The 21423-nt window shown below is 44.8% G+C and overlaps 1 protein-coding gene and 1 long non-coding RNA gene across 3 annotated transcripts; both read right to left on the reverse strand.

The window, feature by feature from the left end:
• Positions 1-5637: 5637 nt before the first annotated feature.
• LOC125103252 (uncharacterized) lies at positions 5638-9485 on the reverse strand. Its single transcript, XR_007128329.1, has 2 exons — positions 9018-9485; positions 5638-5690 (listed from the first exon to the last, which is right to left on the reverse strand). It is a non-coding gene; the product is annotated as an uncharacterized LOC125103252 (long non-coding RNA).
• Positions 9486-10196: 711 nt separating this feature from the next.
• On the reverse strand, positions 10197-17233 carry RPS10 (ribosomal protein S10). Of its 2 annotated transcripts, none has more exons than XM_047735170.1 (6): positions 17120-17233; positions 16136-16285; positions 15738-15909; positions 13898-13975; positions 11129-11184; positions 10197-10288 (listed from the first exon to the last, which is right to left on the reverse strand). In XM_047735170.1, the coding sequence occupies exons 2-6, from the start codon at positions 16283-16285 to the stop codon at positions 10247-10249; spliced, it is 498 nt and encodes a 165-aa protein (XP_047591126.1). In that variant the 5' UTR covers positions 17120-17233; the 3' UTR covers positions 10197-10246. The 2 variants fall into 2 exon arrangements, with proteins under 2 accessions (XP_047591126.1, XP_047591127.1); XM_047735171.1 differs by lacking the exon at positions 17120-17233 and adding an exon at positions 16871-17007.
• Positions 17234-21423: the final 4190 nt, after the last annotated feature.

A 21423-nucleotide genomic window follows, 5' to 3' on the forward strand; every position in this document is an offset into this window, starting at 1 on the left:
GAAAACATTCCAGGGGGATGAAACATTTTACACAGTGTTTCTACAGGTGTGAGCAATTGTCAAACTCATTGTACTGAATATCTAAGATCTCTGCATTTTATTGTATGTTTATTATATCTTAATTAAAAAATCTGAAAGTCGATCACTTTTCATATCCTAGCAAAAATCAGTTGGAAAATAAAATAATTCCATTTAAAATATCACAAAAAGGTGTGCCTGGGTGGCTCAGTGGGTTGGGCCTCTGCCCTCAAACTTGGGTCATGATCTCAGGGTCCTGGGATCCAGCCCCGCATGGGGCTCTCTACTCAGCGGGGAGCCTACTTCCCCCTCTCTCTGCCTGCCTCTCTGCCTACTTGTGATCTCTCTCTCTCTCTCTGTTAAATAAATAAAATAAATAAATAAATAAATAATCTTTAACAAAAAAATCACAAAAAGACTCAGAAATAAATTTAACAAAAGACTTTGCCCTAAAAAATTACAAAATTCGGGGGCCACCTGGGTGGCTCAGTCAGTTAAACACCTGACTCTTGTTTTTGGCTCAAGTCATGATCTCAGGGTCTTGAGATCAAGCCCTGTGTCTGTCTGGCTCTGTGCTCAGTGGGGAGTATGCCTAAGATTCTTTCCCCCTCTGCTACTCCCCCTGCTCATGCTCATGCAAGCTCTCTCTTTCAAATAAATAAATAAATAAAATATTTTTCTAAAAAAATTACAAAATTTTGTTAAGAGAGATTGAAGGAGATCTAAATAAATGGTGACATATATCATATGAATGGATTGAGAGGCTTGACAATGTTAATAAGTCACTTCTCCCCAAACTGATCCATATAGTTGAAACAATCCCAATCAAAATCATGGAGAACACTTTTTGTTGTTGTTATTAGAAATTGATAAACTGATTCTAAAAAAATTTTTTTAAAGATTTTATTTATTTATTTGACAGAGACAGACATGGCAAGAGAGGGAACACAAGCAGAGGAAGTAGGAAGAGGGAGAAGCAGGCTTCCTGCGGAGCAAAGAGCCTGATGTGGGGCTGGATTGAAGGACCCTGGAATCATGACCTGAGCCAAAGGCAGACACTTAACTGATTGAGCCAACCAGATGTCCCTAAATTTTTTTTTTAAAGATTTTATTTATTTTTCAGGGAGAGAGAGAGCACACGCACAAGCAAGGGGGAGCGGCAAGCAAAGGAGAAGCAGACTCCCTGCCAAGCAGGGAGCCTGATGTGGGGCTTGATCCCAGGACCCTGGGATCACAACCTGAGCCAAAAGCAGATGTTCAACCGACCGAGCCACCCAGGTATCCCCTGATTCTAAAATTTACATAGAATATAAAATGCCAACAAAATCTTGAAAAAGAAAAATGCTGGGGGACTTATCTGACACCCTAAAGCAAACCTAAACCTAAGCAAGACTGATTTTCATCAGGATAGACATGAAATTATACAGAATAGAGTCCAGAAATTGACTCACACTTAATACAATTAACTGATTTCATTTCTTTTTTTTTTTTTAAAGATTTTATTTATTTATTTGACAGAGAGAGATCACAAGTAGACAGAAAGGCAGGCAGAGAGAGAGAGAGAGAGAGAGAGGGAAGCAGGCTCCCTGCTGAGCAGAGAGCCCGATTCGGGACTCGATCCCAGGACCCTGAGATCATGACCTGAGCCGAAGGCAGCAGCTTAACCCACTGAGCCACCCAGGCACCCCCAATCAATGAAATTGATTTCAATGAAAAGGAAAATATTTCAACTAATAGTGGAACAAGTGGATATTTGCAGGAAAAATAATGAGCCTTGACACCTACCTGACACTATCTATAACAATTAATTCAAGATGGGTCATAATGCTAAATGTAAATGTTAAAACCATAAAATATTTAGAAGAAATCATAGGGAATATTTCCAGGGCCTGAGGTTAAGCAAAGATTTCTGAATAGGACCCAGAAAACAGTAACAATAAAAGAAAAATATGATAAATAAGACTTCATCAGAATTTTAAAATTCTGTTCATCAGAAAATGGATAGCCATGGGGTCATAGGGTGCCTGGCTGGCTTAGTAGGTAAGCAACTCTAGATCTCAGGGTCGTGAGTTCAAGCCCCATGTTGGGGGTAGAGTTTACTTTAAAAAAAAGAAAAAAGTAAAAAAAAAAAATGGATAGCCAAGCTACAGTGAGAAAATATTCACAAAATTTTATTACTGGTAATAGTAATATTAATAAAAGTATTACTGACAAAGGACTTATATCTAGGATATGTGAAGAACTCCCACCATTTAATAAGAAAAAAGACAAACAAAAAATGGGCAAAGTTGGGGCGCCTTGGTGTTTCAGTCAGTTGAGCAATGACTCTTGATTTAGCCTCAGGTCACGATCTCAGGGCCCTGGGATCCAGCCCCATGTCAGGCTTCATACTCAGTGGGGAGTATGTTTGTGGATTTTCTCTCCCTCTTCCTCAGCCCCTCTCTCCATCACATCTCTGTCTCTCTCTAAAGATAAATAAATAAATCTTTCATTTTTTTAAGATTCCATTTCATTTGAGACAGAGAGAGAGAGAACGAGCAGGGGGGAGGGGCAGTGGGAGAGAGAGAAGCAGACTCCCCACTGAGCAGAGAGCCTGAAGTGGATCTTGATCCCAGGACCCTGAGCTGAAGGCAGATTATTTAACCAAGTGAGCCCCCCAGACACCCCCCAAAATAAATAAATCTTAGAAAAGAAAAAAAGATGGAGATAAGATTTGTGTATTTCAATTTTACCCAAAAATGCCTGCATAAAAAAAAAAAAAATCAAGATGACTGGGGTGCCTGGCTGTCGGTAGAACATGAGACTCTCGATCTCTGGATCATGAATTCAAGCCCCACGTTGGACATAGAGTTTACTTAAAAAAAAAAAAAAAATCAAGGTGACTAAACCAACTGCAGTATGTCCTCCTAAATGGAACAGTACTCAACAACAAAAGGGAATGAACTGGGCAAATCTCAAAACATGATGCTGAGCAAAAGAAGCCAGACAGAAAACATTAGATAAATGGTCCCATTTATTTATCTAGTGTTCTGGAAAAGGCAAAACTAGACCAAAACAGCAGTTGCTGTGGTATCAACCACAACAGGGCAGCATGCGAGATCTTTCTGAGGTTATGGCAAGGTTCCATTCGTTCTCTGTGGCAGTGTGGTCGCTGTGCAGACCTAAGTTCAGTCTACTATTTCCTGCAGGTGTTCAAGTGTTTTCCACGTGGCCAGCACTCCTGGTCAAATCTCTCTCTTCCGCCCTCTGCTTCTGCCATCACATCTCCATCTCTACCTCTCCTGTCTCCCTCCTTCCTTATAAGGACCCTTCCAAATGCACCATGGCCACCCACATAATACAGGATAATATGATTATACGGGATACCCAACTATATCTGTGTATCAAAACTCAGCACTGTACCCATATAAAGGATGAATTGTAACTGCATGTAAATTATACCTCATAAGCCTGACTTTTTAATTTTTTAAGATTTTATTTATTTGGAGGGGGTGCAGAGGAAGACAATCTCATGCAGACTCCCCACTGAGTGTGGAGCCCAATGTGGGACTTGATCTCAATAAGCCTGACTTTAAAAAAAAATAACTAAGGGGTGAGCAAGGAGTGGGTATAGGGATAGATACAAGACAGCAGGGGCGTCTGTCAGTTAAGTGTCTGACTCTTGGTTATGGCTCAGATCTTCCAGATCTCCCAGCTGTGGGATCGAGTCCCACATTGGGTCCGTGCTCAGCGCAGAGTCTGCAGAGTCTGCTTTGGACTCTCCCTCTCCCTCATGCTTGCGTGTTCTTTCTCTCTCTCTCAAATAAATAGATAATATTGTAAAAGAAAATACAACAACGACAAGAAAGGCAGAATGCTGGTGACTGGAGAAGCTCGGTGGTTGGTATATGGTCGCCTGTTCTGCTCTTCTGTTTGTTTTATTTAACATTTGAAATTTTCCATGATAGGAAGTTGTGGTTGTTCATTTTGAAGGAAAGAGGAATTGTGTGATGGAGGCAAAGATGTCACAGAGTCATTGATTGTTCATCCCTCAGGACACTTTCTGCACATGAATGAACTGATGCCCCTGGAGTGTCAAACTGACTTCCTGTATCACCGCTGGCGCCCCCATGTCCCGCCACACATACTTAAATAAGCTAGAGTTCTTTACTTTGACAGTTTTGCTGGTATTCCTCAAAAATTTTTAATGCCACTTGATTCTTGGCTGCTACTTTTTTTTTTTTTTTTTTTCTTCTCTGTTTTAAGGTCTTCTTATTCCCTGGGCTTGGGTATCCTCTCCCGCTTAATATTTATTTATTTTTAAAGATGCCCTTTTCCTCACAATGGTCTCTTTGATATGTCAGTAAACCATGCAGGGCTTATTTTTCAAGTGGCTGTTCTTTTGGATTTGTGCCATGCATTTATCACAGGCTTCCAATAAAGCACTTTGAAAAAGAAATAGGCTCCAGGCTTTCTATGGGCTGTAACTTTTTTAAACAATCCCTTTCATTTCTCCCCCTTAATGCCCTCATTCTGTCCCAGTTTCCCTTTCTAAAACTGAGCAATCAAATGATGGATTCACCCCCTCCCTTTCCCGTTAGCAGGCTGAATGTGTATTGTGGTCACTATTGACAGAGTGGTTTACCCGTGACCACTCAGTGCCCCAGTGTGGTTACTGTGCAGACCCAGATCTGGCCTCCTATTTCCTGCAGTTCAAGTATTTCCCAAGCAGCCAGCATTCCTGGGCACATCAATCCTCACCTTTATATTGTTAATTGACTATCATCTCTGAGATAAAAATCCAAGCTCTTCCCACCTCCTAGAATGGCTCTGATAAAAAGACTGAACAGATCAAGTACTGGTGAAGAGAAGGAACTGAAACTGCTCCACTGTTGATGGGAAGTGTGAGACGGGGCAGCCGCCCTGGAAAACATTCGGGCAGGTCCTCAAAATGTTAGTCAGAGTTACTGCTAGACCCAGTGACTCCATTCCTAGGCAGATACCCCAGAGGGTTGAAAATGTATGTCCACACAAAAACTTGTGCATGGGTATTCACAGCAGTGTTGGTCACGTTAGCCAAAAACTGAAAACAGCGCCAAGGCCCAGCAACAGGTGAATGGATTAAAAATGTGTGGCATAGGGGCACCTGGGTGGCTCAGTGGGTTAAAGCCTCTGCCTTCCGCTCAGGTCATGATCCCAGGGTCCTGGGATCGAGCCCCACATCGGCTCTCTGTTCGGCAGGGACCCTGCTTCCTCCTCTCTCTCTGCCTGCCTCTCTGCCTATTTGTGATCTCTGTCAGATAAATAAATAAAATCTTAAAAAAAAAAAAAAAAGTGTGGCATATCCACACAGTGGAATTCACACACAGCAATAAGGAAGTACTCAGGCAGGCCACAACACTGGAGTCTTAGAACAATGATGCTAAGAACCCAGACTACAAAAGAATGCATTCCTTACAATGCCGTTTTGATAAAACTCTAGAACACGCAAACTTATCTATATGACAGAAAGCAGAGCGCTGTTCACCTGGAGATGAGGGTGGGGAAGAGCAAGGGCTTACAAACAGGAGACTTCTGGAGTGATAGATATGTTCATTACCTTGATTTCAAGAGCATATCCGTATGTAAAAACCAATCAGATTGGATGTCTAAACAGATGCACTTTATTGTATGTCCATTATACCTCAGTAAAGCTGAAAAACAAAAGAATTGAAAATAAGACTCTTCCTAGACTTGGCCAAGGAAGCCCCAGCCTTCTCCAATACTCCATGGGGCACCAGCTGGGCCAGCCACTATTATTGCTTCTCGCTGTTAGTCCAAACTGTAAGGTGTACTTCAGATGGTCATGGTGACCCACGGGTCACAGAAGACCCACTAGCCTTCCCGTGGAGTGCATTTGCTCCCTCCTCCCTGAAAGCCACCAATACAACCAGCCATAATGGCTAAGCCTCTTATCACTTAGTGTGTATTTTTCTAGGTCTGCCTTCCCTAATTCTGGAGAAACTGTAGTAAGGATGTTTCTCAATTACTTTCATATTCCCAATTTAGTTTTGAAGAGTTTTTTTTTTTTAATTTGTAAGTGTTCTTTCCACATAAGGGGATTATACATTTCAGAGACAACTCTTTAAGGACATCATTCATGCAGCTAAGAATTACGAAGGAGCTACTGCTCACGAGGCACTGAGCGAGGCCCCTAGAGCAAGGCTGTGTCACAGAGGAGAGGACATTTTCCAACAGTTCCAACAGCCTGTTCAAGCTAAGAGATGCTGCAGGCACTAACGAGACACCTCACTTGATGTTAAAGGAGTAACTTCTCTCAGGAAAGGCTTCTTCGAGGTGGTATTTAGTCTGAAGAACGAAGAATGTATAGGAGCCCTGAGTGGGTTGGGGTGGGAGAGTTTCCCTGAAATGGACCACTGCATGCAAAGAAGCTGAGAAAGATAGCGAGCTAGGTTAGCTGGGTCCTGGAACTTGGAGCCTTGTTTTGTTTGGTAGGCAGATGCGAAGTTTTGATGGACCTGTCAGGCCATGTAAGGAGTTCAGCATTCGTTTAGATTCTAGAAGACTCTAGAAGGCAACACAGAGCTTTTGAAAGATTTTAAGCTGGGGAATATCTTGTTCACATTTGTGTTTCCAAAAAATAACCTTGGCAGGGCAAAGCTGGAGGCAGGGAACCTCTTAGGAAGGGATTACAGCAGTTCTGGGAAAGTTACCGGCTGCCTGAGGCGCCAGCAAGGAGGGAAGGTTGGAACAGGAGGATCTGTTACATGTTTGCTTCCACCTCCAGCCCGGTTGTCTGTTTGCTGGTAGATCACCAGATTCCTTCCATAGCATTCTAAGACCACGTCCTTGTCCTGACAGCCTAACCAAAAATGGCCCTCTTACCCAAGTTGTTGATACTTTCTCTGAGAGCCAAGAGTCCTTCACACTCATTGGAAATAGACAAACCTTGTTCCCAGGACAGTGACCAAACCAGGATCTTTCTCACCCTTGGGCTTTGAAACAAGTGCTGTCAACAAGACTCCTTTCTCCCATCTTTTTCCAGTGTCTAAAAAGTAAAAGGGTTAGAATCAATCGATTCTAAGGGTTCAACATTAAAGCAGCAGAAGTCCATGACCCCACGTATTCCCAAACTTTGGAGAAGTTTGATCATGAGTGAGACTGTCTTTTAGTTCTCAGCAGGCCTGGCTTCTGGAAACAAGGGCAGGGATGGGAAATACTAGCCACCATGGGCCCACGCTGCCATGCTGGAGGCCCAGGCCAGGCACCCGAGTAAGGAGTGTCCCAGAGGGCCCTCATGTTTGGGGCTAGAGGACACATCCTTCTCAAAAACGTCTGTCTCCCAGCACCTAACATAGGCAATGGTAGCTGCTTCTTGAAGATCTACAGTTAGGACTTTAAGCGAATCACAGACTTAAAGCTGCTACCAGCACTACCTATAAGGGGGACTATGTTTCAGGCAAAGGGGGTTTATGTATTGGAAAGTCAGTGTTGAACTAGGAAAATTTATCTTCAGCTGTCAGCACCCCAAATCCCTTACAAATCCTTAGCAACCTTTGTTGGTGGTAGTAGTGGTAGTGGGGTTTAGTTGGTGAGCTTCCGGGCTGGTGGAGAGATGCAAAGCTGTGTTGCAAACAGACCCTGGAAGATGGACCAGACTGCCCCAAAACTTGCACCCACTGCAGGCTGTGCTCCAGGAGGCCTCTCCCTGCCCCTTCTAACCGGCCGTACAGGTGATCTTCCTAGGCATTTGTAATAGTCAACATCCGTTTTTACCCAAAAAAAAAAAAAAAAAAACCCTTAATTTTTGACGAGAGTTTCCTGACACCATCTGACATTCTGGTTTTCCTATAAAGGATGGAAAGCATCTTCAAGGTGCCGGACTAGTCTCACCCTGCTCCACAAACTACTCTGGGTCACTCCAGCAGTCATTCATCCCTTCCACCCTGCACGTAGAATTCACTCTAGACATAATCATTTACCACTTAACAGTAGCTGGCATACACTTTTAAAAATTAAACTCTATGCCCAACATGGGGCTTGAACTCACAACCCCAAGATCAAGAGTCACATGCTCTACAGGCTGAGCCAGCCAGGTGCCCATGGCATATAGACTTTCAGTGTTTAGCTTTGGTTTTGTTTTCCTAAGTAGACTGTGAAGTCTTTTAAGACAAATCTTGAGGCTTCTGTTTCCCAGAGCACTTATTAGCACTGAACCCTGAACAGCTAATCAATGATTACTGATTGGCAGTGGTATTCAATCTACCAACGTAGGGGGAGGGGGCTGGCCAGCAGCAGAAGAGCCGCCTCTGTTGGCTTCTTTTTGTCCACAGGCTACAATTCTACCTTGTATATTCCTTGGGTTTTCCCAGATTCCTTGGGTGATCTTGGAGAATACATCCTGGAACTAATTTAAGTCATGAGGAAAGGAGTTGGCAAGGAGCCCTAGCCGAAAAAGTGACATTTAAGGGCCAGAAAATCAGCAAGGTTATAGAGGAAACCCATCTGCTTGCTCGCTGGCTTTGGTGGGAAACAGAAAGGCCGGGAGCTACTAACATTTCACAGTGGAATCCAGGTTAAACAATCACAAGGCGTGTGAACACAGGCAAACCACTTGACATCACTTGAGCCAGCAGAAAAATTGGATAAAAAGCAATCTTTGGCAAGGCAGCCAAGGCCGCACTGAAACAGCTTCCCCAAACACCACCTCTTTCTGCCAAAGCAAGCTTCTACTTATTGGTGGCTCAGAATACAAAGCTCATCTCTCAAAACTAATCTTTTAAGTCCTCATTTGGAGTTGCTGTCGGCTGCCACCTTGTGGTCCATATTACAGCTGCCTACCGAGACAAACAGGTGGCTGCTACCAGCACAAAACCACCTGTTCCCAAATGCTTCGAATCTCACTTGGCTAACTGTCCATCTCTGCACAATGCTTGGCCTGTAGTATTGAATAAACAGGACTCCCAAGTCCCCCCCCCACACCCTTAAAATCCACTAGTTACCAGTTTCACTGAACTCACCTTGGCAGACACGTCCTGAGTTGTTGGCCCGAAGCCACTGCCTCAAAGCCTTTGACCCAGTCCCGTGTACTTCCTGCAACCATCACCAGTCATGGTTCCATCTGTAAGCCAAAGCCAGTATTTGACCCAGCAAACCTCTGCAGGATTATGCCCCTGAACTTCTCACTGGTTGCACCTTCATGGCACCAACAAGGTCCCTTGGTATCTTTACCAAGATGGCACTTGGCCCCACTGGGGAATGTCACCACTCTAATCCATTTACTCCCATCACATGTAGGGCGGGCCACCACTTAAAAAGGCTCCAGGACACTGGACAAGTGTTTCCTCCTTTTAAAGGAGCCCCAGCCCAGGCGCCTGGTAGTTCAGATGGTTAGCATCTGCCTTTGGCTCAGGTCACCATCTCCAGGTCCTAGGATAGAACCCCATCTTGGGCTGCCAGCTCAGCAGGGCATCTGCTTCTCCCTCTCCCTGTGCACTTTTTTTTAAAAAAAGATTTATTTATTTATTTATTTGACAGACAGAGACCACAAGTAGGCAGGGAGTCAGGCAGAGAGAGAAGACGAAGCAGGCTCCCTGCTGAGCAGAGAACCCCACGCGGGGCTCGATCCCAGGACTCTGGGATCATGACCCGAGCCGAAGGCAGAGGCTCCAACCCACTGAGCCACCCAGGCGCCCCTGCTTGTGCACTTTTAAATGAATAAATAAAATCTTTAAAATAAACAAATAAAGGAACCTGGGATGGCAAGAGTTCCAACCAGCTATTGTGATTATGTAAAAACAAAAACTCTCATGGGTTCTTCCTATGGCTAGCGGTTCCTTTCAGGTGTTTGTGCAATTTTAACTCTGTTTTCTCCTTCCATTCATATAAACCTTAAGCCTTGAAGGTTGAGACTAAATTCTGGGGTTAACAGAGCAGCAACATGCCCTCATTGCAGAGCTGCACCAGCAGGGGCCGCCTAGAGAAGATGCCCCGCTCTCCAACTAGCCCCCGAACAGCAACCACACTGGACATCACTCCATGGGACAGCATGTCCTGGAACACAGGGCCAGAACTGCATCCCTAAACAACCACATGTGATGCCACCCTTACCCCAGTCCAGTCTTGCCCCATTTACATTGTAATCCTTCTATCATTCCTGTTCAGGCCACATAATGCAAACCAAATAGGACACAACGAGATTAATTTTTTTCTGGCTACAAATTTATTCAACACAAAACAATCTCCAACTTTACTGAGGTGGCTGACCACGTCCACGACCAAATCCGCCTCTCTGCAAGAGAAAACAGACGGCATGAGCATTAGTAGCAGGCTGAGCAGCAGGCCTCATTATCACAGGACAGGGCCCCAAAGTAACGCTCAAGAGTTCAGACCATAAATTCAGCCCTGCCTCTTACTATGAGGCCACATTCACCACCCAGGCCGGTTTCCACATCTGTAAAATGGGAATATGGATACCCACTCAAGGGTGTGTTTACATACACACACACACACCCTCAGCACAGGACAAGACCTTGTGCCTGCCACAAACACCACCTTCCCACAAACGAGGCCACAGAGAACAGTTGTGCCATGATGACCTGCCACAGGACAGCTGTCGCTCCAATAGGGCTACACCCGCCCCTGTGCCGGGCACTCTTCCTAATCACACAAGCACCTGACACAACTACAATCGGAACACCTATTTTAAGGATGAGGAAAACAGAAGCACAGCAGGGATGTATCCAATTATCACATCATCTGAAGAAGATGAAGACCCTGACCCCAGCCATCTTGGTTCTAGAACTCACTCAATCTCTAGTCTAGAGTTCTTAACCCTAAGTCTTAATTCATGAAAATAAGGGAGTCATAATTATGATGCTCACTAATGAAGAAACCAACCCTATGCCACATGTAGTACTGATCTGGGAGACTCATTTCAGTAATATATCTATTTACAAAAGTTTACATACCGTATCTTCATTTAAAAACTCAGAATTCATGTTATTTTTTGGGGGGGATCCACTGTAGCAAGGGGTGGACCCACCACACTGCATAGGATCCCTAGAACTTGCAGGCCCCCAGGGCCAGACCAGAACAATGACGTCTAGGGAGAGCCAACAGGGATACTCACGAACTGGAACTCAGTTGCTGACCCAGCCCCGGCCTCAGCTTTCTTGTCGGCACCAGCTGGAAGGAGAAACACCAATTCAGAGTCATCTTATGTTATGATCTGTTACAGACCAAGGGAAGACAGGTCTCCAGGCTGATTCTGCAGGAGAAGCCTTGTCCGCAAATGTACCCCGGGAAGTACAAGTAAGTTACACCAAGTGGTGGGAACACCCTGTGAACCGCTTCTGCCCCCTCCCTCTCCTGGGGCAGCTTTCCTTAAATCATCCTTCCAAACTCACAGCCCAAATTGTCACTTCCAGGAAGGCTGCCCAGACCACAAAGCCTGGGGTATGTGCCCCTCTCTATGGCCAAAGACGACCCTCGTTTCCCACCAAGTTACTTACATGCTTCAGACTGGCATCGAGCTTACAGAAGAGATAAAGGACACAAAGGCCCACAAAAGCAAAACCAACCAGCAGCATGACCATGATAACAAATAAGATGAAAGATCCAGTACTGCCCTGACCTGTACGGCGGCCACTAGTCCAAACTGAGGTGTGTGCAACGTACATGTAAGTAGTCGAGATTTAAGAGAATGCAAAACATCTCGCTAATGTTTATACAGATTACATGTTAAAATAACATTTTAAAATATACTACATTTAGGGTACCTGGCTGGCTCAGCTGGTAGAGCATGCAACTCTTGATCTTGGGGTTGTAGGTTTGAGTCCCATGTTGGGTGTATATCATTTAAAATCTTAAAAAAAAATACAATAAGCCATACTGGATTTAAAAAATTATTGCTGTAAACTACTTTCCACTTGTCTTAGGTGTGGCCACTAGGAAATGTTATGGTTCCCGAGGGGTGTGGATGGAGACAGCACCATCAGGGGGCGTAGTCTCACTAATATCTCAATTGGGTCTCTCGTTGGCCCATTTCAGACCACATCCATCATTAGGTTCTTGACCCTCACTTCCCTGCCGCCCAAGCTACCATGTCCCCAACTCTACTTTTGTTAGGGCTGCTCTCACCCCACCTCAACTTGGAGACCCATGAGGCTCAGGCCCAACCTCGTATCCTCTGGAGAACTACTCCCTGAATGATTGCCCACGTGGTGTGACTTCTAGTAGGAGCAACCATTAACTTCCTCTGAACTGAGAGCCTGTTTGTTGGAAAAATTCTTACTATTCAGTAACATACTCAAGTCAAATGATCACTTCTATTTCATGTTTCAACAATTAGCAGCCATGACCAGAGACAGGCAAGAGTAAAGAAGTTAATGAAAATTCCCCTTCATGGGGCGCCTGGGTGGCTCAGTGGGTTAAAGCCTCTGCCTTCTGCTCAGGTCATGATCCCAGGGTCCTAGGATCAAGCCCCGCATTGGGCTCTTTGCTCAGAAGGGAGCCTGCCCCCCCCACCTCTCTCTGCCTGCCTCCCTGCCTACTTGTGATCTGTCAAATAAATAAATAAAATCTTTAAAAAAAAAAAAAAGAATGTTCCCCTCCATACTCTGCTTTCATATCACTATCAACTGCCTCTCAACAAAGATACGGACTATTAAAAAAAAAAGTCCCAAGCCCTGGGATGGTTAAGTCACTCAGGGTGGCTGAGTCAGTTAAGTGTCCGCCTTTGGCTCAGGTCATGATCCCGGGATCCTGGAATGGAGTCCCACATCAGGCTCCCTGCTCAGCAGGGAGTCTACATCCCCCTCTGCCTGTGCACTCTGACAAGTAAATAAAATCCCTTAAAAAATAAATAAAATAAATCCCAAGCCCTACCATGGCCCACAGAGCTATGAGAAATACATCCTCATAGGACTCTCCAGCTGCCTTCTGGTTCAGAAAGCCATGTGCCTTCATGGTCGTCCCCCAGGGAGCCAATGGCTGACTCCTTCCTTCAGGTGTTTGCTTATTAAATCGTACTTCTGCAGCTTTCCCTGAAAACTGCACCATAGATCCCCCTGCTTGAATTTTTCCCTGCAGCACCCATACCATGGACATCTAGACAGTCCTTTCTGCTTACTAGTTTCCTACTACTAAAACGCAATTTCAATGAGAAAGGTCTTTTGTCTGTTATGCACACTGTCTTTGGCTCCCAGAACAGAGCCTGGCAAGTCAGACACTCAACATGTATACATTATCTGAATGAACAAACACCTGTTATTCCAAGTCAACGCAAACACCTGCTGTTCAAAACGAAAATTTTTTTAAGAAAACTATTTTTTAAGAAAACAACAGGGATTGGGGCGCCTGGGTGGCTCAGCGGGTTAAGCCGCTGCCTTCGGCTCAGGTCATGATCTCAGGGTCCTGGGATCGAGCCCCGCATCAGGCTCTCTGCTCAGTGGGGAGCCTGCTTCTTCCTCTTTCTCTGCCTGCCTCTCTGCCTACTTGTGATCTCTCTCTGTCAAAAGAATAAAACAAACAAACAAACAAACAAACAACAGGGATAACTTAAGTGGGTGCCCTCAAGAGTCTGTGACACAGGAACACAACTACAAAACTAAGAAAAGCATGTTGCTTTCTTGAAAGGTTTCAATTTTGCTCTAGTTAGAGGTCTTCAACAGAACTTGTCTGTATCCCCAATGAAGCAGGCTTTTGTCCTAACCCCACCCATCAAACCCCTGCAGCAAGGCAAGAAACGTAAGGGACTCCAGCTAAAAAGGACCTGAAGATTGAGACCAAGAATCTTTCCTGGTCACCTTGGCACTTTCAAGGGCTGAGCCCCAGCCAGGGTGCCCAAGAATCCAAGGACTCTTCCCCAATGCCCCGACAGAGAGGATGCATCACTCACGGGGCACAGCACTTCGTCTGTAGGTGTCTCTGTCAGCTTCCCCTCGTGTGAGTCTTGCAGGTCGCTCTCCCTCCAGACCTATACAAATTAAACCACATGAGAATTTAGGACAATGTGCAGACTCTGTGCCCTTCAGGACGAGAAAAGTGGAAACAACTTAGTTATGATCGGTTAAAGGGAACAGAACTCTTGGACCCAGAGCTATCAGCTAGAGATTTTGTCATCAATGACACTAGCTTCTCCAGAGCCTAGAACACTCAAAATTAAAATGCCACCCATCTGCAAAAGGATCACTTTTTTCTATTATATTTCTCAACACAGATACACATTTTCCAATTACTCGGCAAATTAAGCAATCCAACCATTTCTACAAACATCTGAATAGCCAAAATTTTGAACTTGACCCATCTCTGAAGTGGAAAATCTCCTGGGCAAACAGGAAAGGAGGTACCATAAGCTGAAAGCCCCACTTCCAATAGTCAGAGTGTAAATACAGAGGCCACCAGAGAGTCCTTAGTTGCTCTGGGCTTCTTCACACACCTCACTAGATTGTGGGATATATATAATGGCAGATTTAAAAGCTACTTTTAAGATACTCTCATCAACACTGGAAGTTTAATCTGGTACCTTCTCCACCTAGTTACCCTGGAACTTTCCTTCAAATCCACATAATTAGAATATAGATCGTAGTTCTCTTGAATATCACAGGTTTAAACTGCATGGGTTCACAATCCCTTTTTCAATAAGTAAGGGTATAGTAGTACAGTAAATATGTTGATTATTTTCTTAATGTTCTCTTCTTTAAGATTATCAATCAACTATTTCTTATCAGTAAGATTCTGGTCAACAGCAGGCTATTAATAGTTTTTCAAAAAATCAAGTTACACATGGATTTTGGACAATGGGGGTGGGGTGGGAACGGGGACAATGACATCACAGGCGCCCTGACCGCTAAGTTGTTCCAAGGGTCAACTATATATTTTTTAAGTATGAGAAGTTAGATTGAACCTGCAGTGAGTGACTAAAATAAATGCATGCCAGGTCCCATCTATGCCAGCCAAATCAGAATCCATGGGGTCCAGACAATGGAACCTCCCCCACCCGGGGATTCCAAGATGTGGTGGAGAACCTTTGCTCTACAGATACATAATCCCACCTAACCACCAGAATCCCACCAGAAAGCAGTCATAAAAAAATACAAATTCCTGAGCGCTACCAAGCCTGTCTCCACAGGAATCTGGGCAGTCTGGTGATCTGTTTTTAGGACCCTCTGCACCTCATCACCCAAGCCCACAAACTGCTGCTCCTACAAAGTTCCTGTGACAAGTTCTTTCAGAACCTAAAGAAAGAGAACCATAACCTTGACAACCTGCAACTGTGAGCCAACCATGATCTTGAGCCAGAATGTAATTCATCCCCCCACAAGCACATCCTTTCATGCTACAACTATATACACATCCGTCCTCCCCTATCTGACTTTTGTTTTTGCTCTCATTGCCAAGAAACTCTAGAACACTCTCCATCTCTTTCACATGTGGTAAACAACTCTGCTCTGGTCTGGAAGAGTTACTCAATGCTCAACCATACATGCCAGGACGCAAACTATGCTCTGTTTAATGGCATCCCCGAGACTTGACCTGATCGCGGTTCCATGACAACAAGTCCCATGCCAGGGGACAAAGGTTCCAGGACTTGGCCCAGGTCCTGCAAGCCAGAGCCCCCTCTAAAGTGGACACCAATGGTGTACGGTAAGACCTCTTCTGTCTGATCCCCCCCCAAGTTTCATATACACTCCCCCAGAGAAGGATCTTCAGAGCAGGCCTTTACATGGGCAACGTACCTTTGGGCCGTGGTCTGCCAGTCTCAGGGCGGCTGCGGCGCAGAGTGGCAGGCACAATCTCAGGGGGCAGGTGGAGGTAATCACGCAGATACTGGATACCCTCGTTGGTAAGGTACCAGTAGAAATGTCTCCAGGCAAACTGTTCCTTTACGTAGCCTCGTGATTTGAGAGACTGGAAGACAGAACACAACTGTCAAGACAGAACCAGAGGCTTCAATCTAGAAGCTTGGCGCAAAAGGAAGCTAAATTGCATAGACGAGTTTTCATGGTGTATCTACCTCAGCGCCCTTCAAGGCAGCAAGCAGCTCTGGCTGTCCTGACCTCTCCTTGGAATGCGCCTCGAACATTTAGTGGAAAATCCCTCCATCTGCACCCCACTCGAGCAGCCCCCAGGCTACCTGCATGGCCTTCATGACGTGAAGATTGGGCACGTTCTTGTCTGCCAACTCAGGGTGTTTGGGCATGTGGACATCCTTCTTGGCCACCATCACTCCCTCCTTGAAAAGGAGTTCATAAATGGCAATTCGGTTCTTCTTGGGCATCAACATCTGGAAGGAAGCACATCATCAGGAACATTTCTGAGCAACGAAGCCAGGGCCCAGCAACCAAGTTCAGGACCCCAGAATGACCCCCAGGGAATCCCAGTCCAAGGGGCGGGAACCTCAAACCACACCTTGATAAACTTGCAGAGAGAACTTCAAACCCTGCAAAACTGAAAGCCCCCGGTTAACCTCCTCCACCTCCCAAACACGCTGGAGGAAAAAGTTGCCATGATGTTTGAGCAAAACAGGAGTAGGGTTACTACTCGCTAGACTTTACTCTCACACCCACAGAAATATAACGTAGGAGCAGGGGGCAGCAAACCTTGTATTCCCGGACTACTTGAGGAAACATCAGCAACTGTACCTAGCACGGAATGCTTCCAGAGGCAAGGACGCAGGGAGGGCCTGGAGGAGAGCCCTCCCTTCGTGACAGGCCACTGACCCCAAACCAAAGGGCTAAGGCCTTCGCACCCTCATCCCCTACCACTCTTTCCCCCAAACCAGAGCTCCAGGGCCAGACCAGGAGGCGGCTCGGGGTGAGGGACTCCGTATCGAAACAAAGGCGGGCAAGGGGGCCGCAGTCTCCCTAACCTCGCCAGAAGAGTCGCCACGGCACCAGGGTTTCAATCCTCCCCTCCTCGACCTCCGCCAACCGGCCGCCAATCTTCTACCTGCTCCCCACCGCCCCCCGCGAAGTGCGCCACCGGCCCATCTATTCAGAAATGGGCGCGCGGGAAGCCACAATGGCTCCCCCGACCCGACGCCGGGGACGAGCGGCGACTACGACAGCTGGAGAGCCAGGATGGACACCGATGGAAACCGGACCGCGGAGAAACGCACCTCGGCGGCTGCTACGTCCGGGGCCGGAGCTGGAAAGGAAGGGGCATGCGCGATGCGGCGCGGCGTCTCTTCCGGGCTGGCGTGCTCCGCCCCCCGCGAGGACCCGCGGGCTGCCCGGGGTGGCCTTGGCGGTGCCTAAAATGGGCTGGCTCGGAGGCGGCGGCGGGCCCCGACCTTCCTGACAAGACGCGCACGTGGGAGCCGTCGCTGGAACCTGTGAGCCTGTGTGCTTGTTCGGAGCATGGTTACTTTTATGCTTGGACAGGCACTTTAGAAGCACGCCACTTCTTTATTTCTTATCGACAAATTAACATTATCATGGAAGTAATAGATGTTTTTTGAGCGGGGAGAGAATATATAGACAGAACAGTAACAAAAATAAAAGAATGAAACAGAATCCTATAGGCTAAAGATAATGGCCATTCACATTTTGGTACATGTTTTTCCAAACTAAAACGCACCCAAGCAAATAGATGTATGTATTTGACAAAAATACATACCTATGTTATGTAAGATGTGGTTGGTGACCTGTGTTTTTCCACTTAACAATACACTGTGAATCTTTTCATGTTAGTTAATATCTAAATTTGTAATGACAGTAGTCCACTGGAGGATAGTTTGATCAACACCCTATGACTGGATATATATTTTTTAAACCCTTCACTATTATCAGTAATAATGCCACACACATATGTGCACAGTTGTCCACTATTTTCGTTAGAATATGCTCCTGGAAGTTGTAATTATTGAGTAACAAAGCACACATTTGTACATTTTTGACACAGTCTGCATTGATTTCCAGGAAGGCATTAACAATTTCATTCTAGGCAGCAGTGACTAACAAGTCTCACGTTCCTATTAATCCTGCTAGGATTGGATAATATTCTTATTCATTTTTTGTCAGTCCGATAATAGAAATATTAATTTAATTGCTCTTTTAATTCACTTTCCTTGACTACTTCTGCAGCTCAGCATTTGTATTCCTTCTTTTATTAATGGTTCATTTCCACCATCAGTTTTCCAATTGAAAGATTTATCCTATTGATTTGAAATCACTTTTTACGTATGAAAGCTGTTAATCCTTTGTCACATACTTTTTCAAGAATTTACCCCATTTTTTTCATTTGTTTTGATTTTCATGATATTTTGAAGTGGAAGTTTCACATTTCTTTATATCCAAATCTTTATGGTTTCAGACTTTGGTACAATGTTTGAAAAGTCACTCAGCATCTCAAGATTATATAAATATTCACCTAGTTTTTCAAGTATTTTTTTGTGGTCTTATTATTTAAAAAGAAATATTTGGGGGCACCTGGGTGGCTCAATAGGTTAAAGCCTCTGCTTTAGGCTCTGGTCATGATCCCAGGATCCTGGGATTGAACCCCACTTTGGGCTCTCTGTTAAGTGGGGAGCTTGCTTCCCCCTCTCTGTCTGCCTGCCTCTCTGCCTACTTGTGATCGTTGTCAAATGAATAAATGAAATCTTATTAAAGAAAAGAAATATTTGTCAATTTTGCAAGATGGGAAGAGTTCTGGAGCTTGGTTGCACAAAAAATGTGAGTTAATACTACTGAAACTGTATCCTTAATAATGGCTAAGAGACACCTGGGTAGCTCAGTTGTTTGGGTATCCAACTCTTGATTTCAGCTCAGGTCATGATCTCAGGGTCCTGGGATCAAGCCAGAAGTTGGGCTCCACGCTCAGCCTGGAGAATGCCTGAAGATTTTCTCTCTCCCTCTACCTATCCCCCTGTTCACACGCATTCTCTCTCTCAAATAAATAAATTCATCTTTTAAAAAAATGGTTAAGGGCGCCTGGGTGGCTCAGTGGGTTAAGCCGCTGCCTTCGGCTCAGGTCATGATCTCAGGGTCCTGGGATCGAGTCCCGCATTGGGCTCTCTGCTCAGCAGGGAGCCTGCTTCCCTCTCTCTCTCTGCCTGCCTCTCTGTCTACTTGTGATCTCTGTCTGTCAAATAAATAAATAAAAATCTTAAAAAAAATGGTTAAGATAGTGGACTTAATGTTATGTATATTTTACAAAATTAAAAAAATAAATACTCGTAACATGTTTACAGTAGTTTTTCAGAAAGAATCTTGAACATATAGACAAGGAGCAACATAATCTAAGGACTGGTCAAGATTTGAAAACATACAGTAACACTTCCAGATGTGAAAATAAAAATGATTTAAATTTAAAACTTAATTTAAAAAGAATAAACAATAGGGGCACCTGGGTGGCTCAGTGGGTTAAAGCCACTGCCTTCGGCTCAGGTCATGATCCCAGGGTCCTGGGATCAAGCCCTACATAGGGCTCTCTGCTCGGCAAGGAGCCTGCGTCCCTTCCTCTCTCTCTGCCTGCCTCTCTGCCTACTTGTGATCTCTGTCTGTCAAATAAATAAATAAAATCTTAAAAAAAAAAGAATAAACAATAGATTTAACACGCTTGAAGAATGAACAATACTTTTCACACGTTTCAGTGAAATGGAAGATAGAAATGAAAAAAAATTCACAAATGCAGTCCAGCGATTAAAAGAGATGGGATATTTGAAAGAAAGGATAAGAGGTCTGAAGGTTAGAGAAAGTCTCCTATATGTCTAAGTGAAGTCTCATAGGGAAATAATAAAGAATGTAAGAAAGAGACCCTCAGAATACCCTCCAGAATTATTAGAAGGTGATGCACTTCAGATTCACCAAGCTCGTCAAATCCCAAGTTGGATTACATAAAAACATATCCATCCCCACAAACAAAAAACCCCAAATATCCGTGTTGCTTAAACCCCCCAATGACTCCCTTGTCACCTGCAAAAATATTCACTCTTTTTTGTGACAATTATGTTCAGATCTTTTAGCCTCCTGCGATGTTTTCTAATGTAAATTTTTTCCCTCCAAAGGATTAGCTGCCCTCTCAACCTCGTTTCCTCAGTAAGCTAAGCTTCTGTTTCTCTGAAATAACCACTAAATTGTTAGGAGAGATTAATCCAGTTTTAGATTTTGTTGCATTTGTGCCTATGAGACCCACTGGTGAAAATACCAGTATAATCTTATTTTATCTTTGATTTTTCAGGTTTTTATTTTAATTCCAGTTAGTTAACACACAGTATTATATTAGTTTCAGATATGCAGTATAGTGATTCAACCCCAGTATAATTTTAGATTAAGAGCTCAGAATTTGTCCTATGGGAGAGAGCTGGGTTAGATTAGGTGAGGGAATTATCTAAGATGTCCTAAGGATCTGAGATCATCTAGAGAGGGTGTGGAGGGAGAAGAGGATGAGGAGGTATCCCACAGAACTTCCCATCTCACCCTTAGATGAGCTGGGAATGCATATGGATGGCATTGCTGTGGGTGTCTCCTTCCCTGGATAGAGCCTTCCGATGGCTAAGGACCATGCTTTTCCCTCTCAGCTTCCTCTCCAGCTGTGAGCACAATGTCTCACACGATAGGTATACCTAATAAATGTTTCCAGAATAAATAACAACCTCATGGGAAGCAGAAAAGATTAGAGGTTATCGAGAAGGGAAGATTAGAGGTTACTGAGGAGGGAAGGACGAATAATATTCTCTGACTTCCCGGAACACTTCTCCTTGAGTTCACTTGAATTCCATTCAGCAGTTCTGCACTGAGCCCCTAGTGCTGGGCCAAGGGGGTGGGGCAAGGGTGGGAGCAGTAACATATATGGATCCCATGCCAAGCATCACATACCTCTGTTACGTGCGGGGAGCTATGACGAAAGTGATCAGGGAGACACAGAGTAATGGGGAGTGAGAAGATTGAAACCTATGGAGGAGTTGAGCGTGGGTTGAGAACAGGCTGGTTTCAGGCTCCTGCGAAAGGCTCTGCTGCAGAGGAGTGCTTGAATTGAAAGGCAGCCAGCATGGCTAGGACCTGGTGAACAAGGAAGGCACACTGGGACAGGCATGAGTGGCCTCAGGAAGGAGTTAATGAAAAGCCACAGATTTCAAGAAGTAGCGACGGGGTGCCTGGTTGGCTCAGTCCGTAGAGCATTTGACTCTTGATCTCAAGGTTCTAAGTTCTAGCTCCACATTGGGGGTAGAGATTACTTAAAATAAAATGTTAAAAAAAAGAAGTAGTGACAGGATCAGATGTATGATTTAAGATTAACTTTGTAAAGATCAACACCATTTTTACCATTTCAATGCTATACGGTGCCTACGGTACAAGTATGACACCTGCCACTCGTTAAAAACATAGAAACCCCAAAGAACCTGGGTGGCTCAGTCAGTTAAGCATCTGACTTCAGCTCAGGTCATGAGCCCAGGGTCCTAGGATCGAGCCCTGCATTGGG

This window comes from Lutra lutra, chromosome 6, assembly GCF_902655055.1.
Source record: "Lutra lutra chromosome 6, mLutLut1.2, whole genome shotgun sequence".
In the NCBI taxonomy this organism is placed as follows: Eukaryota; Metazoa; Chordata; class Mammalia; order Carnivora; family Mustelidae; genus Lutra; species Lutra lutra.